This window comes from Podarcis liolepis (genome assembly GCF_965112155.1).
Source record: "Podarcis liolepis genome assembly, chromosome: 3".
Lineage (NCBI taxonomy): Eukaryota > Metazoa > Chordata > Lepidosauria > Squamata > Lacertidae > Podarcis > Podarcis liolepis.
The window spans coordinates 40,699,728-40,720,780 of NC_139557.1; the positions used below are offsets into that span (position 1 = coordinate 40,699,728).

The window sequence follows — 21,053 nt, forward strand, 5'->3', positions numbered from 1 at the left end:
CTTTTTTTTTTGAGGAGGAGGAGGAGGAAGAATTGCATTAATCATTTGTACACACTTTGTCATTCTGGCATAAAGCAGAAAATTCTGGCATAAAGCAGCATTCTCTCTGCTCCTGGCTGGAGAGACAGAAAAGCAGCTGGCTCTGCCACAGCCTTACCACAGAAGGGGAAAGTGGAAAGCATTGTTAAGTCAGCTATTGTGTGCACCCGTGAGGAGGGAAGGCAGAGAAAATAGAGAGAAAACCCCCTCCAAGCTTGGCACTTGGTTGGTGCTGGCTAGGACAAGTTGTGTCATTGTAATATACAAGCCTCACATCCCTCACTCCTTCTCATAACGGGCATTTGCTATTGATGTAGGTAAAGGCTAGACGAGTAAACCAAAATGTCAGTGAAGATCTGTGGCACCTCAAAGACCAAAAAAAACCACCACCCAAACATTTATTGTGGCATACGCTTTTTGTAGGTCAGAGCACAATTTGATGAAGTAGTGTCTGCCTGGCCCCATGAAAGCGTCCGCCATAGATAAAGGTGCCTCGGGGCTGCAACAAACTAATCCAGCTGCCCACCTGGAATCTGAAATGCCAGCAAAACACGGCAGCCCATAAACACACTAGTGAAGAAGAAGAAAATTCTGTTCCACTAGAAAGGGATGAGGGACCTGCAGCCTTCCAGATGTTGTCAGACTACAACTGCCATAACCTTGGCCTATTCTCCCATGCTGGTTGGGGAGTGGGGAGTTCACCAACATCTGGAGAGGAGAGCCTTGCACTGTCCTTGCACTAGAGTTGTTGTTGTTGTTTAAAAAAATCAATACTTGTGGCTCTTAGCAGACCAAGGTATATTTAATTCCCAAACTCAGGCATTCATATTTTACTTACAGCCATTGATGGCAGTCTTCCTTTTATAGACTTCTACCTCAGACTACTTTTAAACTACACAATCTCTCTGCAGTTCAGTTTCGTCTCCTAATGGACAAATCCATTCACTCTGCTTTAAGCACTTCACCCTTCTTATTGTCACTGGTTGCACAGAGGTCCTTTTTGGTACTGTGCATACTTCCCCCCTTTCCTCCAGAATGGAGCCATTGAGGAATTTGTTGCTGAATTTCCGCAGGTCATTCAACTAGATCGTTACAAAACAAAAAGGAAGAAAAGAAAGGGAAAAGTGCAGCTTGGCAGAAGATTTTGGATGTCAAGTCACCTCTGCCAGAGGTTAAAGGTTTTGGTTGTAGCTGTTTACTTCCTTCAACAGAAATGTTCATAAACAGTTGGGATTCTAATAGACAAACACAGTTATAATGGCAGCCAGTCATATTCACACGAAATTCCACTCTCAAAGCATGCTTTCAGAAATAAAAGCAAAGCACTCCAATGCAGGCAGAAGACACACAGTTTGGCCAGATGTTCCTAAGTCCAGGTGTTGACAAGATAAATACAGGTGTGATCTTGAGGCACCAACATATTCATTGTTTTAGATATTATCTCTCTTTCTAACTAAAGTCTGCCAGCAGGACCTCTCTCTCGCTCCTGCCAACATGCTTTCATTAGGACCATCCCAGATCAAAAGGTAGATGGCATAAATATAAGGTTGTTCACTTGCTGCAGATTTTAACCATTGGCATGAACAAGAATGATTTAATTGAGTTTGTTGAGCCTTCAGTTAGGTCCAACCTGAGTTTGGGAATAAAAAGATCTGCAAGATCAAAAACCCTAATGATCTACACCTAAAATACACTCCTAACCCTTCCTGCAGTGCAGGAATGATACCTGTTGTATTTAAATGGGGAACGTGTATGTTGCCTGTTGCTATCTCAGAACAGTTCGAACTAGATAGATGTGGCTTTGAAAAGCAGCAGCAGTAAAGTGCTCAACTTTACTGGCAAACTACTGACTAAAATGATCATGTGCAGCAAAATAAGGGGGACAAGGTCAGCTGCTTGAAAGAGGTAAATCTAAACAGCAGCCCCATTTTAGAACTTGCTGAACTAGACCATTTTTTTAAAAGAAAGGGGGGTTTCTTTTTTTACTCAGCAGAGAGGAAAGGAAGAAGGGATTATTACAGTCAATAGGTAAGACATGCATGCATTAGTATAAGTGACAGCTTCAGCAGACTTAATTAGTATGTGCAAACACTAACAACTAAACAGGACAGGGGGCTTATTTCCATGGTAGCAGTAAAACCTGCAGAACATACCCCCTTAGCCACTGCCCTCAGCCCTTCCCCCCACCAAGGGAGGCAGAGCTACTGGCTGAAGACTTCTTCAGTTCTATTTTCATAGACTGAGTCTCGGCTCGAGGCTCGAATTTGGTCTGATTTCCTGATCCTGGGGCTGTCACTACTGGCTTCCCGGCTTTCATACCTTTAGATACAGGGATTCGGGTGGGTGTAGGTCTCTGGGATAACCCATCCTGTCCCGTCTGCAAGACAAGGAAGAAAAAACATAGCAGTGGAATAAAGACAGATTTTGGTCAAGTTTCCTGTTTGTGCCCCCGGTGTCATCTGAGATGCCTTCTGTGAGGAAAAGGAGAGAACAGTAATCCTCCTAGTATCTCTTTTTAAAAAAATAAATATAATTTTTATTAAGTTTTCTATATTTCATTACATATAAAAAAAATTAAAATCCATAACTTAAAGCATTGCTTAAATAAAGCATCAACTTCCTTCCCTCCCTGACAGACTTCCACACACCATTACCAATTTCTTCGCATACCTATATCCACTTTTTTACCCTATATCAATCTTTTAGCAATCACCTTCTTATATGCAAATCAGCTCCTTAATTTTCCATTGCCAAACATTTCAACTCAAACCTACAAGCGTTTTCAACTGTTTTCTTTCTTATAAAGTAAAAATTTGCCCCAGTCTTTTTATAATCCTCCTAGTATTTCAGTGCTCGAAGGACAGGAAGAAACATGTGGACTCACCACCCACTGTCAGGGCTGGAGTCAGATGCACATCAGCATGAAGAAGCAGAGTAAGTTGCCAGAGTGTTAACTCTTTATTCAAGGAAATGGCATACAACTCAGCAACCCTTGCCCCTACAGAGCAGTTGCCAGGACTGAAGGTCCCTGCCATCCACCCTTTCTATGGCTCCTCCTCTCCCAGATGTTTCCCAAGGAGTCTCAGAATAGGCAACAGTGTGTGTGTGCGTGTGTGTGTGTGTGTGTGTGTGTGTGAAGATTAGAGTTTTAAAGGGATATATGCTAAGTGCTATGCCCTAAAAAACAAGCATAGGAAATCTCTGGCCCATCAGTTCTTTTTATATAGCCCCACAGTGCTTCCCCTAAGGCAGGTATCCCCAAATTCAGCCCTCCAGCTGTTTTGGGACTACAACTCCCATCATCCCTAGCTAACAGGACCAGTGATCAGGGATGATGAGAATTGTAGTCCCAAAACAGCCGGAGGGCTGAGTTTGGGGATGCCTGCCCTAAGACATCCCTTTCCCCACCCCATTCTTTGGGAGCTTGTGCCCCCATGACTTTTCCCAAAGGGAATTTGGCCCTTAGGGAGGAGAAAGATTCTCCAACCCTGGCCAAAACACTCAACAAAGGTACTTCTAATCTCTCCCTCTGGCATGAGAAAGAGGAAGTGAAGGAGGAGAGTGACGTCAAGATTTGCTGCAGCCATTCATTAAAAAAAGCAACAGCGGTTTTCCATGTCATCTTGAGTCAGGCCACCAAATTCCTAAGCCAAGTTGAGGATGAGCCCAGATCTCTCAGATCCAAGCCCAACTCTCAAAAATCATATTTCCCCCTACCATATTGCATGCAAACATATTCCACAAGATTCCCTATTGCTTACCATGGATTGTGTTCCTCGTGTGGATGACGTAGTAACTGGAGTTATAGTGATGGTACTTGTCACTTTGCTTGCTCCAGGCCTTGAGGATATGTTATTCCTGGGGGAACGGAGGACAGTCCCAGTCATCACCTCCTTCTCTGCTGCTACATTCATAGGCCTGACCGTTATCACAGGGCTTGCTCCTTCTTGAGAAGTGCCAGGTGAGCGTTTAAACTGAGACCCTAAGTGGATGTGAATTTTGTTGTCCTCAGTCGTTATAATGTTCGTGTTGGCATTGTACTTTCGGACGGGAGTTGGGACAGTTTGTTTTTCCGGCGTCACTCTAAACACAGCCCTCCCCATGGTCATGTCCTGCGATTCTGGAGACATGGTAATGTCTGCAGGTGCTGCCGAGGTAGACACTGTCATTATCTGAATTGGTGATACGGGTCTTTCCATGAATGGAGACTTTGGGCTCTCGGAAGATTTCTCTCTGGAGAAAGTAGTTATAGTTACTGGAGACATGGCTCGCTCTGGGCCTGCTGGGCTCTCACCCCCTTTTCCTTTTTGGGACATGACGTTAGGAGAGGGAATGATGGTAATCCGTGGTTTCTGATTCCCCAAGGTTGGGATAACGGTGGTGCTGGAGAAGAAATCTTCAGCTGTTGGACTAGTAATCTCCAGAGTAGCTGTGCTGTTCTCGTGATCTGGAGTTACCCGAATGTGGAGAGGCTGCCCTTGCTTCGGAGAAAGGACAACCTCCCCAGGACGCTCTGGACTGGTTTGTATTCTGGCTCCTTTTTCTGGAGTCACCTGAGAGCCATTTTCTCTTTTTTTCATCCATGGGATCCAGGATTTTCTCATGGTAAGGTCATTTGCCGCGGGAGGATATCTGTCAAGCACAGATGACCTCTCGCTGGGCTTTTTGAGCCCAACCTGTCGAAGATTGCTCATAATGTGGTTCTCCTCCTGGAAGGATTTCCTTATGAACACAGCGGGTGTCTCCTCTTCTGCTGTTTCGCTGTTTACTGCATCAGTTTGTACTCCGGTGGATGTAACAGGCACATCTACCATCCTTCTCCCATTCATACTGGGTCTCAGGGCACGGCTGTAGCGTTTAGACAGCTCAAGCTCTTTCGTCAGATTCAGCACCTCCTGGCCCATGGCTTTGTTCTTATTTTCTTCTTCCAGAAACCTTTGCTGAAGGACTGAGTAATCCACTTGGAGCTGAGAAAGCTGGTCTTCTTTGTTCATCAGCTCATGAATTTTCTCTTTGAGAGCCTGCACTTCTGCTTTTAAGTCTCTGCTTTTCGCCTCTTCCAGTCGAAACCTTTGCCTCAGCTCTGCCTCCTGAGTCACTGCCTCTCCCTTCTCTATTGCTTTGTTTTTTGCAATCTGGAGCTTCATTTCTTCCAGCTGCTGAGAAAGACAGTTAGCTTTATCCTGCTCAGTCCTAAATTTTTGCTCCAGCTGATCATATTCATCCTCCGTCTTCATCAAGTCTCCTTCAACAACTTCCAATTGCTTGAGACGCTTCTTCAGTCTTTCAATTTCAACTGTTAGCTCTTTAATTTTGTTGTCCTCTTGTCCAGAAAGCCCAGTCCCTTTTTTAACGCGGCCTCTGGCTATTTCCCTTTCTACCTCCTCTATGCCATCAATCCTTTTCTTCAGCAGATCCACTTTGCAGTTCAGCTCAGCGGACTTTTCTTCCTCGCTCTTCAGCTTGCCAATTAACTCATCCCTTTCCTTTGTCAAGCTGGATACTTTCTCCTCCATTTCAGATTTCAACTTCAACAGTTTTTTGCTCTCATCTATTAGTTTCTCAGTCACTTCCATAACTTTGCCTTGCTCCACCTTGAAGTTCTTATTCAAGCTTTCAACTTTTCTCTCTTCCTGCTTTATCTTATCCACCATGTTCTTTCTCTCATCAACCAGCATGACAGTAAAAGACTTCAGCTTTGTCAGGTCATCTTTCAAGTTTAATTCAGCTTTCTCCAACTTACTCTCTGAAGACTCAAGATCCTTCACTCGCGTCTTCACCACTTCCAACTCGTTGATCAAGTCTTTGGTTAAGTTCTTTTCTTTCTCCAGGTTCAAACGCAGGTGAGTGCATTCGGATTTGCTTTTGTTGAAAGCCTCCTCCAACCTTTCCAGTTCAGACATTCTCTTCTGCAGTTTCTCCACCTCAAGCCTCAGTTCTTTGCTGTGATGCTCCTCTTCTTGTAGTTTCTTTTTAAGCTCCTTACACTGAGATTCAGTCTTTGTGATCTCCTCGTCTTTGCCTTCCATCTCAAGCACCCGCTTGCGGAGGTTTTCCACCTCAGCCATCAAGCTGGAGTTCCCGCATTCCCCTTTGGCTATTTTGTCTCTCAGTTCCCGGAGCTCTTCTTCAGTCTTCTGAAGGTTTTTGTTGGTTTCTTCCAGCTCCTCAATTCTCCGGGTTAAACCAGCCAGTTTCAGCCTGAGCTGTTTATTGTGCGACTCTTGGCTAGCCAGTTTGGCAGTCATCTCCTCATGCTCTTGGGAAAAGGAGGATGTCTTGTGTTCAAGTTCTGCCTCTAGCTTCATTAGCTTCTGCCCATCCTCTTTTCCTTTGGTACCCAGAATCTTAAGTTTCTCTTCTTCTTCCCTTAGTTTTTGAGTTAGATCTTGTATTTTCTGGGTTTGCTGATCCAGTTGTTCAATGTGCATCTGTCTTTCATCCACAAGCATGAGTGCAAATGACTTGAGTTTGACCAATTCTTCTCTTAGCTTGTTGAGCCTTTTTGCATGCTCTTTTTCCTTTCGGGCTTGGTAGATCTTTTCCTGTTCAAGAAGCTTCTTTAGTCTGAGGAAGGGGGAAACACACAGTGTTATAAGCTTCTTTTAAAAAGAACACAATAATAATTCCTACTACCTAAACTATGCATATCTCTAAGCAAGGGGGGGTACACGTAGGGCTTCAGATGTTGCTGGATTCCAACTCCCATCAGCACCAGGCAGCATGGCCAATGGTCAGAGATGATGGGAGTTGGAGTCAAGCAACAATTGGATGGCTATAGGTTCCCCATCCCTACAAGTTCCCCATCCCTTCTCTAGGTGCTTGTACATATGAGTACACCCAAAATTACCCAAATGTGCAGCATGCTATTCCTTTAAGGGGTGAGTACATTAAGGGTTCTTTTAAAAGTACATTCCTTGGGAGCTGTTGTACATAATGTTGCACAACTTTTAACAAGAAAGGGCAGGAAGGAAATTCTCCTTTTGATCCTCTCTTTCCCCAGCCACCAGATTTTTTTCACCAGAAAATTCTCAACTAATGTACATACTGTCATTGAAACATGTACTACCTTCCCTATAGATGGCATCTATCTGTACTATATGTAAGTCATTGGTCTAGTCCAACCAGGATCCTCTTCTGTTCTAATGTTATCCAAAGCTTGGGTAACATTAGAACATAAAATCTCTTATGGATCAGACCAAAGGTTTACATTTACCCTTTTCCATCACTGTAAAGTTGAAATATTTTCTATGCCTCTCTGCCTCTTTAGAGACATCTTGTACCAATGATTACATGACTACACATCTGATGCCTGGTCTTCTATGTATTGAAAGCCAAGGCTTAAACTACAAAAAAACTGGGTTTGGTTAGAGTTCATGTTCATTAGCAGGCAGTTGTGTGTATATATAAGTGAAAACTCTGGCTTAGTTCCAGTTCAGACACTAATGTGGATCAGTAACTTCAAACCCAAAGAATACAAATTATTATCTCACTCTTACTATTGCAGTGTATCAATTCAAATATACTTTACTAAATAATTTTTTAAAATAAAAAAATTCTAATATGCCAGTTGCCCAAACTTCATCTATAAGTCATATTTGCTCACTACAACAGAATGAATTTCAGTCCCCAAATGTTCTTTCCACATTGATGAGCATAGTAGGAACAGTGGACAGAGGCTTAGCTCATCCTGCCCCCTGCCCCCCAGCTGTAAGAAACAGAGAAAGTATAATCCCATTATACAAATCTGTGCCCAGATTTAGAATACTGTGTGCAATTCTGGTTACCCAAACAGAATGCTGTAGAGCTGGAAAAGGCACAGAAAAGAAACTACAATGGTCAAAAGCTTGGAACAGTTTCCCTGGAAAGGCTCAAGAACATGGAGCTTCAGAGAGTGTGTGCTAAGAGGGAACATCACAGAGATTTATAAAAGTAAGCATGATTAGAACAGGAATGGGATTGCTGGACTACAACTCCCATTATCTGTCACTACTACTGGTCATGTAGGCTGGGGCTGATGGGAGCCTGAGTCCAACATCATCTGAAGGGCCATCTCATGGATGTTCCCCATCCTTGAACACATTTAGAGATGCTTGTGCAGCTGACAAACCATTGGGTTATCCCTCCTGGCGACCCTTAGCCAATCATGGCAGGGAGGAGAAATGGCCAATCAGGAGAGAGTGAGGATGGTAAAGGGATAATTTGACGGTTTAACCAGCAGAAAAGGGCATGGCAACGGAAGCAGCTTGTGGTGCAAAGGGGTTTATCAGGAAGGATAAACCTGATTAATTTCCTCAGGGGAAGGGGGGGCTTACAAAGGGGCTGGGGTGTTTTACAGGCAGAGTAAAAGCAGATAGCCATTCTGGGATGAAATAAGATTTCATAGAAGCAGCTCTCTTGCTGGGAATTTTTAAAAAATCTTGTTTAATAGTGAAACTATCAAGCTTTATCTTCCATTGAGTGTTTGTTCATAAAAATATAGTTTTCGTTTCCATTGTGCCCCAGCTTTAATTTATGCCCAGTAAACTGTCACGGGAACCCCAATATTGATAGTTCTTGCTGCATATTTATATTATATGCTGCCACATTTTGAGAATTTCTGAATTCTCAGTTGTTAATAGACATGGAGTGACCGAGGTTAAGAAACAGACTCTGTCACCTTGCCCTGCTCCCATCTTCCCTGAGGTAGTTTGTCACAATCTGTTCTCCTACCTGAGACTCAAGAGACATGCTATGGGGTTGATTGGCAGTAGGTTCAGGAAGCACATCATTATTTTGAAGAAGCAGAATAAGTGCCATTAGTAACAACCTTAAATGGGGTTTTAAGAGGGTTAGGCAAATTCATGGAGGATGTCTTCAATTTCACATGCAGCATTGGCACATCAGGTATCTCTGGCCCAGGATAATGTTGCATTGGCTTGCTAATGCTGTTCAATGGCTGAGAGCATAGCTTAAAGTAGAAGTCAGTGTATCAAATCCACATAGGCCAGTTATTTGTGCCTTGGTCATATTGTGACCTTGTGACAGTGGCAAAGACTGTCTAGGGAGGTAGAATGCTCTCCTTCACTGAAGGTATTAAGCTGAGATCAGCACCAGTTAGTGGAGTGGGGCAGGGAGTGTAGCGTTGCTCACTTGCCTTCTAAACACTGAGCATCACTGCTAGTTCCTGAGACAGAGAGAGTGCGGTGCAACTCAGTGGTGAAGCAAATCTGGCACTCCTGCCATCACACCTGCCCCATGCTAAATGCAACCTTTCTCAAGAACCACCAGGGATGCTCAGTGTTCAGAAGGCCGGTGACAAACACCACCCTACTAGCAACTACTGGTTCAGACTAAAATATTTGTAAGCCTGGCTTGATCAAAGTGTTCCTTGCTTCTGGAATTCTAACACTCAGAGGTTATCTCAAGCTCAAAGTCTCAACTAGCCAGACCTTGTCATTTAATTAGAAGAATATAAAAAACCAAAAGAATCACACTTAATTTGGAATATTCAGAAATTTCCAGATTAGCCCAGAGTTTATCGCTTCTCTGAAATGAACTGTAGATCGATATTTCTCTAGAGATCTGAGTTCCTTTTACCATGCTTTGAGTTGGTCAAGAATAAGGGTTCTGAAAAGGAGAACCCAAACGTAGAGCAATATTTTCACTAGTATAAACCTATATTATTGCAGGAAGAGAGCAGAATCAGTGCTATTATTACTGTTCCGCTTGTATCAACTGCCATCAGTGGGTAGAACATTCCAGATTCAATGCAGTTTTCTCCTTAAACAGCCAATTTTACTACTCTTTAGAGTAGAAGCAAATACTTCTCTATAAAGCTATTTAAAGTTCAAGTTCACATAATATTTTCATGTTTCCTCTTACCAGAAATATTTAAAGAAATTTCCAGAAAGTAATAAGATGTTTTTATAACTCTGCTTTTACAACCTACAAACCAAGCAGTCATGGATTTAAAAATAATAATAATTGACACATATCTAAAGCATGTGTAAAACTATTGCCTAAAGAATCACTGAGGAAACTGTTCAGCCGGTCCCCTTATTAAGAATTACACAAAGGTTACTGTAATGGGTTTAGGGGTTGCTCGTGCGTAAGTTGCCGCCACTACTGGCTAGGCTACCTGGTTAACCCTTTCTGACTGAACAGCCTCCAGCATCGTGACTGTCTCAGTCACTGGCAGAATCCGTCAGTGGGCGTTTCTTGAATTTCTTCCAGCATAAAAGTTGTTTGACGCCAAGTCTCCTCCTACTCTCCCTGTGCGGAAGTCTTCTGCGCAGGGAGGGTGTGGGCAGCGGAGTACCCGTACTCTCTCCGCTGGTCTCCGGCGAAGAGTCTTGGAGCTTCCTCACCGATTCCCCCATCTGCCCCCCTTCTCCACTGGTGTTGTGCTGATTTCCTTCCCCAGCAGATGGGCTGCCTCTCTCCCTACTGGGACCCTCTCCTGCATCCCTTTGGAGCCTTCCCTCCACCTCTAGCTCCGATGGCAGTTCCCTGACAGTTACTATGAATTTTCAGACATGGAAAACATTTTCATGGAGGCTAAGCGTGCAAAACCCAAAATAATCTACTTCTGGATTGTATGTATTTTCTTACAATGAAGTAAGGAACTCCTAGCTGCACAAGCACCCACCCTCTGGGTCCCCTCCTCAGCAACAGCTGCTCCCCAATGAACAGCTGAGAGGAGAAAGGGCTCTGATGTTGTGAAAAGTGTACAATTGCAGCTCTTTCCTCTGCAATTATCTGCTACAAGGAGATGAAAGCAGAGGGGAAAGTGTCTGTGCAAAGAGAGATTGGATTTCCTGCAGTTATGCAAAAAGTCATCCATGCATTTTTGCAACTGAATGCCTGCAAGTTTGGGGGCTGCAGTTGGATTTTGAAGATGGAGGCACTGAATAGCAATGTGGCATAGCTTGCAATACAGCTGTGGTTTGGCATTATTTGCATTCTTCTGTTGGGATTACAGAGTTCTTTTTGGCTCCCCCCCCCCAGACAAGGCTGTTCTATTGAATAGCAGTCTTATCAATCAATTAATTATTTAATTTAAAAACTTTTCTCTCTCTTTTCTTTTCCCAAAAAGTCAATAGAGAAAATGAAACAATACTGAGTAGAGTTTCCTCTTGGGAATCTGTTGTGAGGGGTTGTGGTGGATCTAGCCCGCTCACTACTGGAATACAGCCTCCAACAACTTTCAGAGTGATAATGCAGCCCTCACCTTGTCCCATATGGAAGAGTTCTCCATTTAAGAAAAACATGATGGCCCTCAACTCTGCCAGCCTTAAAGTTAGTAAACTTCCTCAGGGAGCTATCCAGCATTTGCTCTTAAGGGCTGTCTTGCTGAATGTAAATATATTTCAACAGCTTATTGTGAAATGCACAACAAACCCTGGTTGTGTCCTAGTTGCCTCTTGTTTCTGTGCAAAAGCTATCATATTTAGTAGCTGTGCATCATCAACATCATCTGTTACTTCAAGAGCTTTTAAGCAGTCGACTGTAAATAGGAATTCACAATCCTTGCTCATATGCTTATAATCTATGAAAAGGTTCAGGCCCACATTGTGTTTTTACAAAGGTGTACATTTCTTCTCCCCACGCAAGGATAGTGTGGATTCCCTGAAAAACCACAATCTGGGATGAGGGCTCCACAAGAAAACAAGGGCTTGCATGATCTGCACACATGACTATGTGAACAAGTTTATTTCTGACACCATATGTAGGGGGGAACTCAGGTGCTCCGATCCAGCCATTGTCACACTTTAAATAAGATAATGTTTGCATGACTATCTGTACCATAATGTGGACAGAGCTGCGCATCCAGCTGAAAGCAGCCTGGTGTGGATAGACTGCAGCCATACAAAGAAAAATGCACATTCTAACATGCATGAGACCTTTGAGGAGACATGTTTGAGACTGCACAGCAAGTAAATGAAATGCACATAAGTATGAGAAATGGCAGTGGTGGGAAACCTGTGGCCCTCCAGATAATGATAAACTTCAGCTGCCATCCTCTCTGGCCATTGGCTATTCTAGCTGGGGCTGATGGAAGTTGTAGCCCAAAAACAAGGCTAAGGCATGCTGTTTTAGGCTAGCCCTCAACTTGAGCCCCCAGTAATCTATAACATGGAAATAATTGTATTGCTCTAACTTATGTAGTTGCTGTAAAGATTAAGATGGCTTATGTGACATCCTGTGACGTACGACATGCTACCTCTATCACATGTGTGTGTGCATACGTGTGTGTCTATATATACACACACACACACACACGCTAGGTAAGCAAGCATGATCTGCCCAATTCACCACTCAGGTTTTTTGACTGGTCAGATAAAGAAGGTAGCATTGAAAATAACCTTGTTTGTTAAAGTCTAAACCACAGAGCCTAGGGCTTGCTGATTGGAAGGTCGGCGTTTTGAATCCCCGTGACAGGATGAGCTGCTGTTGTTTGGTCCCAGCTCCTGCCCACCTAGGAGTTAAAAAGCATGTCAAAATGCAAGTAGATAAATAGGTACCACTCTGGTGGGAAGGTGAACAGCGTTTCCGTGCGCTGCTCTGATTCGCCAGAAGTGGCTTAGTCATGCTGGCCACATGACCCGGAAGCTGTACACCGGCTCCTTCAGCCAGTAAAGCGAGATGAGCGCTGTAACCCCAGAGTCGGCCACGACTGGACTTAACGGTCAGGGGTCCCTTTACCTTTACTTATATGTCACCTTTCTTCCATTAATAAACTCAAGATGCAATAATGAGGTTCCAAGGTGGACTCTTATCCAGGCTATTGACCTTTTTAAGGTGGCTGCCACCACGTGCTTTCAGAACATGCCTTGGGATTTGCCCTATTAAAAATTATGCCAAAGAAATAAACAATTCCAGTTCACTGAAACTAGAAAATCATTTTACAAAGTAGTTAAAGATTAATCCAGCATGAACACCAACTGCTTTTGTTGAATACAGTGCAAGACAAATCTCCCCTGTTTTAGAGCAGTGGGATATCTCACTTGTTTCAAATGCCCTGATGGCTTTCCCAACACACTGTTTTGTAGCAATCACATTAACAGCACAAGCCTACTCAGAAGTAAGACCCACTGAGCTCAGTGGGCCCTAATCCGAGGTAAGTAAACACAGGATTACAACCTAAAGAGTACTCACAACACAGAATGCTTATAGGACCAAACAATTCAATGTCTTGGTTACATAATAAGCAATTATCAGTACAGAGTTCAACAAAAAAAGATCTATGCCAATGTGAAGCAAAAGATTTAAAGCTCTGCCAAGGCTGTAATTGGTCTAGGTTATCCTTCCCTTCAGAACTTGTCTTCTGCACAATGAAATGAAAACCGAACCACAAAGTAACTCCAAGGAAAGATTGAGTTTCATAGCATCTCTCTATTTACAAGGTCAGAACATGCCATACCTTGAAAGTCAGGCTGTGTTTTGATGCAAGGTAGAGCTTTCCCTCCCCAAGTCAGTCAACAGGGAGATCCGAGCTGTTCTAGTTTTAAAAGCTGCAGTTAATTTGCCGCTGTAACGAAGCACATGTCTGTACTTCCCTGTTACATGCAACAGGCTCTTAGCAGAGTCTTCTTGCCAAGCAAATCCATTAGCGCAAGTACTGAAAAATGTGCATACACAAGAAGCAAACAAACAAAACAGCAGAGTGTGGTTTTCTTACCTTCTCCTAATGAGGAGCACTTTCGATTCCCCCTCCCTGCCTCTCTTTGCAAGAGTTTGCTAGTCTGCAGGCCCTGCTTAGCCCCTGCTCTACAGGGAATTAGCCATCACATTCCAGCCATGTCATCAGAACAATGAAAGGTGAATGTTGTGCAAAACAGCTTGGGACCACTCACTGATGATGTCATCCCTCCCTTATATGGTTCATTATTGTGCAGATTTAACTTTGGGCAGTGAGGGGGGGGGTGGAGCCTCACTACTTCAGAAAGCAAAGGAAAACAGTGGCTAGAGAAAGGCTTGGGGGGAAGTAGGGGGGAAGGTAGGTACAATAGAAGTGTATTCTCATCCTCCCCCCCAATCCCCCCTCTTCCAAACTAATTGAACTCCAGCCAGTTCCATTCAAACATGTGTTCAAGCTGCAATTGCAATCCTTTCAGAATCAGCCTAAGGAGCTGAAATCACACAGCATGAAAGTAAAGTAAAACCATTATTTATCCATTATGATTCCCATCCTAAATGCAGCACAAAGGACAATGGAAGCTGAAATGACCCCCTCCACCTAAAAATTACAGGAAGGGTATGCTCTCTTCTAGAGACTGTTTATTATAGTTGCTATACATCTCCTAAATAGACACTAGGTTAACTTAGGAATTTACATGCCCAAAGTCTGCTTGTAACTCAGAAAAAAAAACTGGGTTGCAATTTTAAAAAACAACACTGAAAATCCAGTCTGCAATTGTTGTGTATTTAAGAGACAGCTGTGACATAATGCTTGAGGGTATGAGATTGTTGTTGGACTAACAGCATCACTCTACAAACAAGTCCTGATTTATATAGAAACAGCCACTTTATGAGTCTCCAGGGGGTCATCCTACGGCAGCTAAATCTGGGTTACACTGTCATTGAATTAAATGTCATTTGGTGTATATTCACATGACCAGTGAAGAAAGACATGCTGATATGCATTTTCCCCAAGCTAGGCTGAAGGTGGGTGTGCTACCTTTCTGGAAGTTTGGTAGCATCATCTGAAATCAAACTTTTCCACACACCCTTATTTATAACAGCTGCAGTTTAGAAGACGAATCAGGTCAGCGCTTCCCCCCCATCAATGCATCTTCATGCTAGCAAAAACTTCACAGAATCATAGAACCGTAGAGTTGGAAGGGACCACAAGGGTCATCTAGTCCAACTCCCTGCAATGCAGGAATCTTTTGCCCAACATGGGACTCAAACCCACAACCTCGAGATCAAGAGTCCTGTGGTCTACTGAGTGAGTTATCAGTTTAATTTCCCCCAGAGGTATTTTTCTTGACAGATTTGATTCTTTATTTTCCCCCTACCTTCCTGTGAGAACGCTAAGCAGATTGCAGTAGTAAAACAAATCACGAATTACTGTATAAACAATAATTAAATAATTAAGAACTAGATCAGTAGCAACCAAACACCTATTTATCCCCCTAAGCTGTATATTTCATGCTGCTCAAAAGTGCAGACTTGGTTGGCCAAACCCCAAGGACTTACTACTGCAACACTTAGGGCTTGTCCCCACTTCCACTTGTCCCATGACTAAAAAAGAGTGAGTCCAAGCAGTTTTCCCCTTGACCCACTCCTTTCCCAGGGATAACCCATTCTTCAATGCTAAACTAGAGCAAATGTCAATCTGGAAGATTGCTGTTTGCTCCGACTGAGCGCTAAAAAGTGGTTTTGTAATTCCCAGTTCTGCTAACTCTCAGCACCCTTAACAAACTACAGTTTCCATAATTCTTTGAGGGAAACCATGGCTGTTGAAGTAGCATCCGAATACAGTGGTGCCCCGCAAGACGAATGCCTCGCAAGACGAAAAACTCGCTAGACGAAAGGCTTTTCCAGTTTTGCGTTGCTTCGCTAGACAAATTTCCCTGTGGGCTTGCTTCGCAAGACGAAAACGTCTTGCGCTTTTTTTTAAAAGCCGCTTGAAGAGGCGCAGTTGCGACAGACCGGGCTTCGCAAGACGAAAAACATCGCAAGACGAAAAGACTCGCGGAACGAATTCTTTTCGTCTTGCGAGGCACCACTGTACTTCAAATGTATAGTGTGGCTGTGATCTTGATAAGATCTTTTCAACTGTGTTTGACTGAAGCCAGGTGTTTTAGATCCACCCTCTCCATAAAACTACCTTGGTATCATAAATGCCGTATGTTGCATTGTGCCTTATGGTCTGCATTAATTAAATGAGGAGATGACGGCCACCAGTTTTGGGTTCCATACTCAGAAGCAGTAGCTTCTTCTTGCAACCATGCTGCTTAAGTTCCAGGAATCAGCCCCCTTTTAAACATAGATTTGAGGACTGTGCTTTTGCATCAATTAAACCCTGCTTTGGCTTCTCTCTTCATGCTTCTTATCTCATGCGATGGAACTCATGCAATGTAGTAAAGGTAACACCCACAGAACTCCTAGATTCCTTGGCTACATTGCTTAAATCCTCTACAGACAAAGCCAGATGCTTGTTGCAAAAGAACAAACAACTATTCCCCAGGATTCCCGTTTACTTGCTGCCATGAAAAGTGCACTGCAAACAAGGAATCACCATCCTTAAAGAAGCCGTATCTTAATGACGCTCCAGGTTACTGTATGCTCAGAGGTGAGGCTTCTAGATAATGATCATATTTCTATGCAAACCTGCAGATTTCCACCTGTGCAGTGCTTAATGCATGTTAATGAGTTCCTAGAACCCATTTGGTGGAGGGAAGGGTGGGTTTTTTTTAATCATGGGAAAAAGGAAAGCTGGCTGTTTTTAATATAAATATATTGCATTACTCATGTTGTGCCTCTTGGGAAAGTATTCAATAAAGAGAAATAAAACATATCCTTGAAAAAAGAATGCTGGAAGAGGGAAGAGGATTGCAAGCTGTGCTGATTCTGGGCTATACATTTTATATTACTTACATCATATTCCCTAAAAACCCCTCACTTAGTAAACTTAAGCTGAACAACTGGCCGTAGTCACCAGCCGTGCTTTTATTTAAAACAGGTCATTCCAGGCAGATGTTATAAAACATTATATTATTCTCTGGAGGCTTTTTTCTCCCTCTGAATTGATGGGCTGAGGCGCTGTTTTTTCTTCTTCTTTAAATCACGCCGTGAATTGTTCTATATCTCCCTGTTATGCATTTATTGCCTTTTATGGAGTATGATTCATGAACTAAACATAATTTATTTAAAAGCATTTCTGTTTGACTGGGGAGAATTCAGGCTTTTCTCAAAGCATATGACCAGATGGTGGGGTGGAAAGCCCTGGGGTTGATCCTGTCCCATTCCTCTTCCTCCATCAATGCATGGCTTCCATTTGCTTGAATGATACAGTGCCGGTCTCTTTGAAAGCATAAGTTGCAATACCAAACTCTACACAGTTACCTGAGAATACCTCACACTGAACCCAGTTGGGCTTACTTCTGTTTAGAGAACTGCACTGTCAGTCACATGCCTGACTCAAAACTTCAGTTTCAAAAAGAGCAAACCATAAACTATAGCTTATGGCAGACATTTCATAGAATTGTAGAATTGGAAGCAGTGGCGTAGCGTGGGGGGTGCAGGGGGGGCCAGCCGCACCGGGCGCAACATCTGGGGGTTAGGGTTAGGGGGCACAAATCCACGGGTTAGGGGGCGCAAATCCACGGGCTAGGGGGCGCAAATTACTTGCCTTGCCCCGGGTGCTGACAACCCACGCTACGCCACTGATTGGAAGGGACCCGGAGGGTCCAGTGGTGGAGCTTCAAGCTCCAGTGGGGGGTGGGGTGGAGAGCAGGCGGGGGCGTGGCTGGCATGCATCCCGGGGTGTGTGGCATGTGTCCCGGGGGAGTGTCCTGTGTCCTGGGGGTGTGACCTGCAGGGCATGGTGCCCAGCGCAAGGGGGGGGCGCTGCCGCAATGGTACTCAACCAGAATTGTGCTGCTGGGGGCAGTGTGCTTCCCCCCGCACCCCTGTTCCTCCACCAGTGGGAGGGTCATTTAGTTTAGCCCCCTGCAATGTCCACAGCTGCCCCTGTTAGTTACAAATCATAATATGACAGAACCCTACCAATGTATTTATGTATTTTTGTAAGCTGTATGATCTGTCTGGTTCTAGATAAAATCAAAGCTGTTTTACCTTTTCAAATGTCAGCCACGCTGCATGCGCTTTTATGTTACTTGGCACTAAATCAATCCTTATGCTAAACACACAGAGAAATAATTGTGGTGTTCTGAAACTGCCTAAATCCATTTCCTTTCTATACTTATTTTGCAAAATCATACATCACACTCTTACCAGGCAATCTTAGGCATGTTTACTCAGAAGTACCGGTAAGTCATATTGAGGTTAATGGAACTTGTAGTGCAATATCCTTGGGCTACTCTCAGCTCCTGTTAAAGCCATCAACTCACTCTCCACTAGGTAAGTGTTCACAACATTCACAATATTAGATGAATCGGCTGTAATTTATAACCCAAAGGAAGCTCAATAGATTTTATTTTCAGCATGAGGACAGTATCAGGCAGGCCATAATTCTCACTACACAAGAAGCTGACTTATACCAAATCAGACTATTTCTCCACCTAGACTAATATTGTATTCTCTGACTGGCAGCAGCTCTCCAAGTTCTTAGATGGGAGTATTTCCCATCACTTTATCCTTTTATCTGAAGATGCTTCATATTGAACCTGGCAACTGCGAATTCTTAATACAAAGAATGTGTTATCCTGCTAAGTTGTGGTCCCCTCCTGCAAAACTATTTTGAGGCGGTGTCCTGACATCTTCCTTTCTCCCTGTCTAGTTATCATGTGCCTACAATTATCTAGTTATCCCTCCTTAATCTTAAAAGCTGTTCAACCCATACAGAAGCTCGAAACCCTTTCCATCCAATCTTAGTAGCGTCTATAAACTGCTGTCTTAAAGATCAGCTGGAAGTAAGAACAACTGGATCAGGAGTTGTTGTTTTCCTTTCATTTACCAGTTTCTAAATATTCATTATGGAAATTAGAAAAGATTTGAATGAAATTAGTGGGTGTCTTTTCCAAGATCATCCCTTTCATTTAAATTATTGTCTTTGAATTCAAGAAATTCAACATATCGACGGTATCCCTGAGAAAAGTAGAAATATATATATCAGTGTTGTAGATATAACAGTGATATGCAGCAGTTATGAAAGAGGGTTTGTTATGCCAGAACTCTCAGAATATTACACTGATTCTCCTGCTCTTTTGTTCTTGCAGATTTTAATCACTGTACAGTGAGAGGAGTAATAATTGCAATGCTATAAATTCCCACAACACCCAATAGTGCTGTCCTGCTCACCCTCACACCCCACCGCTGCTCTGGATCATAGCTTTAGAATCAAGGGAGAAAAACTAACGAACGGAACGTATGAAACCTTCAGAAGATACGGGCAGAAAATGTATCTGAACATTAAAAAAACACCACCTTGCACAATTAAAGTGACAGATTTTATGTTTACATATAATCTATCATGTTGTATGAGATAAAAATTCTGGATTGTATCCAAATTACTAGGTTGTACTCAGAGTAAGGTAAAGGTACCCCTGCCCGTACGGGCCAGTCTTGACAGACTCTAGGGTTGTGCGCTCATCTCACTCTAGAGGCCGGGAGCCAGCGCTGTCCGCAGACACTTCCGGGTCTCGTGGCCAGCATGATGAAGCTGCTCTGGCGAACCGGCACCAGAGCAGCACATGGAAACGCCGTTTACCTTCCCACTATAAAGCGGTACCTATTTATCTACTTGCACTTAAGGGTGCTTTCGAACTGCTAGGTGGGCAGGAGCTGGGACCGAACGACGGAAGCTCACCCCGCCGCGGGGATTCGAACCGCCGACCATGCAATCGGCAAGTCCTAGGCGCTGAGGTTTTACCCACAGCGCCACCCGCGTCCCGTACTCAGAGTAGACCACTGAAATAAATGGACCCAAGTTAGTCACATCCATTAAAGCCAATGGGTTTACTCTGAGTAGGCCTAATATAAGAAACCACCTTCTGGCTTTTGGTCTTCAAATATTGTTGTAGGTGTATTGCTATTAGAAATTACCAATTATGATCAGATTACAAAGAACCATAAAATTAGCTTCTTGGGCCCAAGGGGACTCTATACTTGTTTTTCTTGAAGAACAGCACCTTCTGCCTCTATTGCCTCCCAGCAATGCTTTTAAAAAGCAGTGGAGGCACTAGAAAAAAGGGGGCAACAGAAAGGGGCAAGTGTATTATGTGAAGGTGAATTTTACCCCACTTTAGGTTTCTCTAAAGTAAATCCAGTTGGTTTGACTCACAGGCCAGGTGTGTGGTTCCTGCAACAGAGGAGGGGGTGTAGGCCAAGGTGGAAGCCCCCCAAAAGGGGCTACAAGGTGAGAGCCAAAGACAAGTGTTAGGGAGGAACTGCTACAGAACCGTCCCCAGAAAAGGAGGAGAGAGCTGAACTCCAGTGGCCTGGAAGGAAGCCTTCAGCCCACACATTTCTCTATCTGTATGAAACAATCCTATGAAAAATGCCTTTCTGTCAAAAAGCAACATGAGTCCGGCAATGGGGTGTGGGGAGCTGTTGTATGGGGAGCTACCTCCCCCCCCCCCCCGGCACTGCCTATACGGAACCAAGCTTTCAAAAGCAGCTTGTGCTACAACATCAGGGTCAGCTACTGTTGGCCGCACTGTCTGGGGCTGATGGGAGCTGGCACCCACCTCCATCTGGGCTAACACACAATCTGTCTCTATTCCTGGGTTAACACACTTGCGCGAGTCTAAGCAGCGGTTTAAATCTCGGCCTACATGCTCTGACAAAGCTTCAGCTGGTCGACAGCAAAATGACGCTAGTGTAGCCCTTTCTTTCCCTGTTGCTGTAATTTTTTTTAAAGCAACCGTTCTGTTTAACACACAAACCCAGAGAGAGAAGTCTGCAGATTTTAAGCCCATCATAGGAGAAGGCCTTTCTCTGAATTTAGACCTCCACAGTCGCTCTGCATCTCATGTATATGAAATAAAGTGGAGCAAAATGAAAACATTTTGGGAAGAAAGGCTTGGGGCAGGCTTCTCATGGGAAAGGGAAGAGAAGGAAACCTGAATAACAAAAGCACAAAGGGGGGGTGGGGGCTCCGAGAGAGATGTTTGAAATCCGCTAACATCAGTGCTCCCGTTTCTGATTCAAGAGGCCTGCGCTCTTTATTAGATGCAGATCAGTTTCCTTTGCAGGTGATGCGGTCCCAGCATTACATCACCAGAAGAGCAGCCAAGGAGCATCTCAGTGCCAGGATGACTGAAGCAGAGAGGAATGTATTATCACAGGCTACTGAGAAACTCGCCAGTTCTTTCTTTGCTGGGGGTGCTGGGATGGAGAGC

General features: G+C 43.8%; 1 protein-coding gene across 11 annotated transcripts in view; it reads right to left on the reverse strand.

Moving 5' to 3' along the window:
• FILIP1 (filamin A interacting protein 1) overlaps nucleotides 1–21,053 on the reverse strand; it is a 79,900-nt gene that overhangs the window by 8,232 nt on the left and 50,615 nt on the right. For 6 of the 11 annotated variants that reach the window (XM_083497350.1, XM_083497349.1, XM_083497351.1 and 3 more), the window contains 2 exons: nucleotides 3,801–6,606; nucleotides 2,359–2,416 (listed from right to left, as the gene is read on the reverse strand). In XM_083497350.1, the coding sequence (XP_083353476.1) occupies nucleotides 2,359–2,416; nucleotides 3,801–6,606 (2,864 nt within the window). Of the gene's footprint in view, nucleotides 1–2,192; nucleotides 2,417–3,800; nucleotides 6,607–21,053 lie in introns of all 11 variants that reach the window. The other 5 variants (XM_083497345.1, XM_083497341.1, XM_083497346.1 and 2 more) reach the window with 1 other exon arrangement.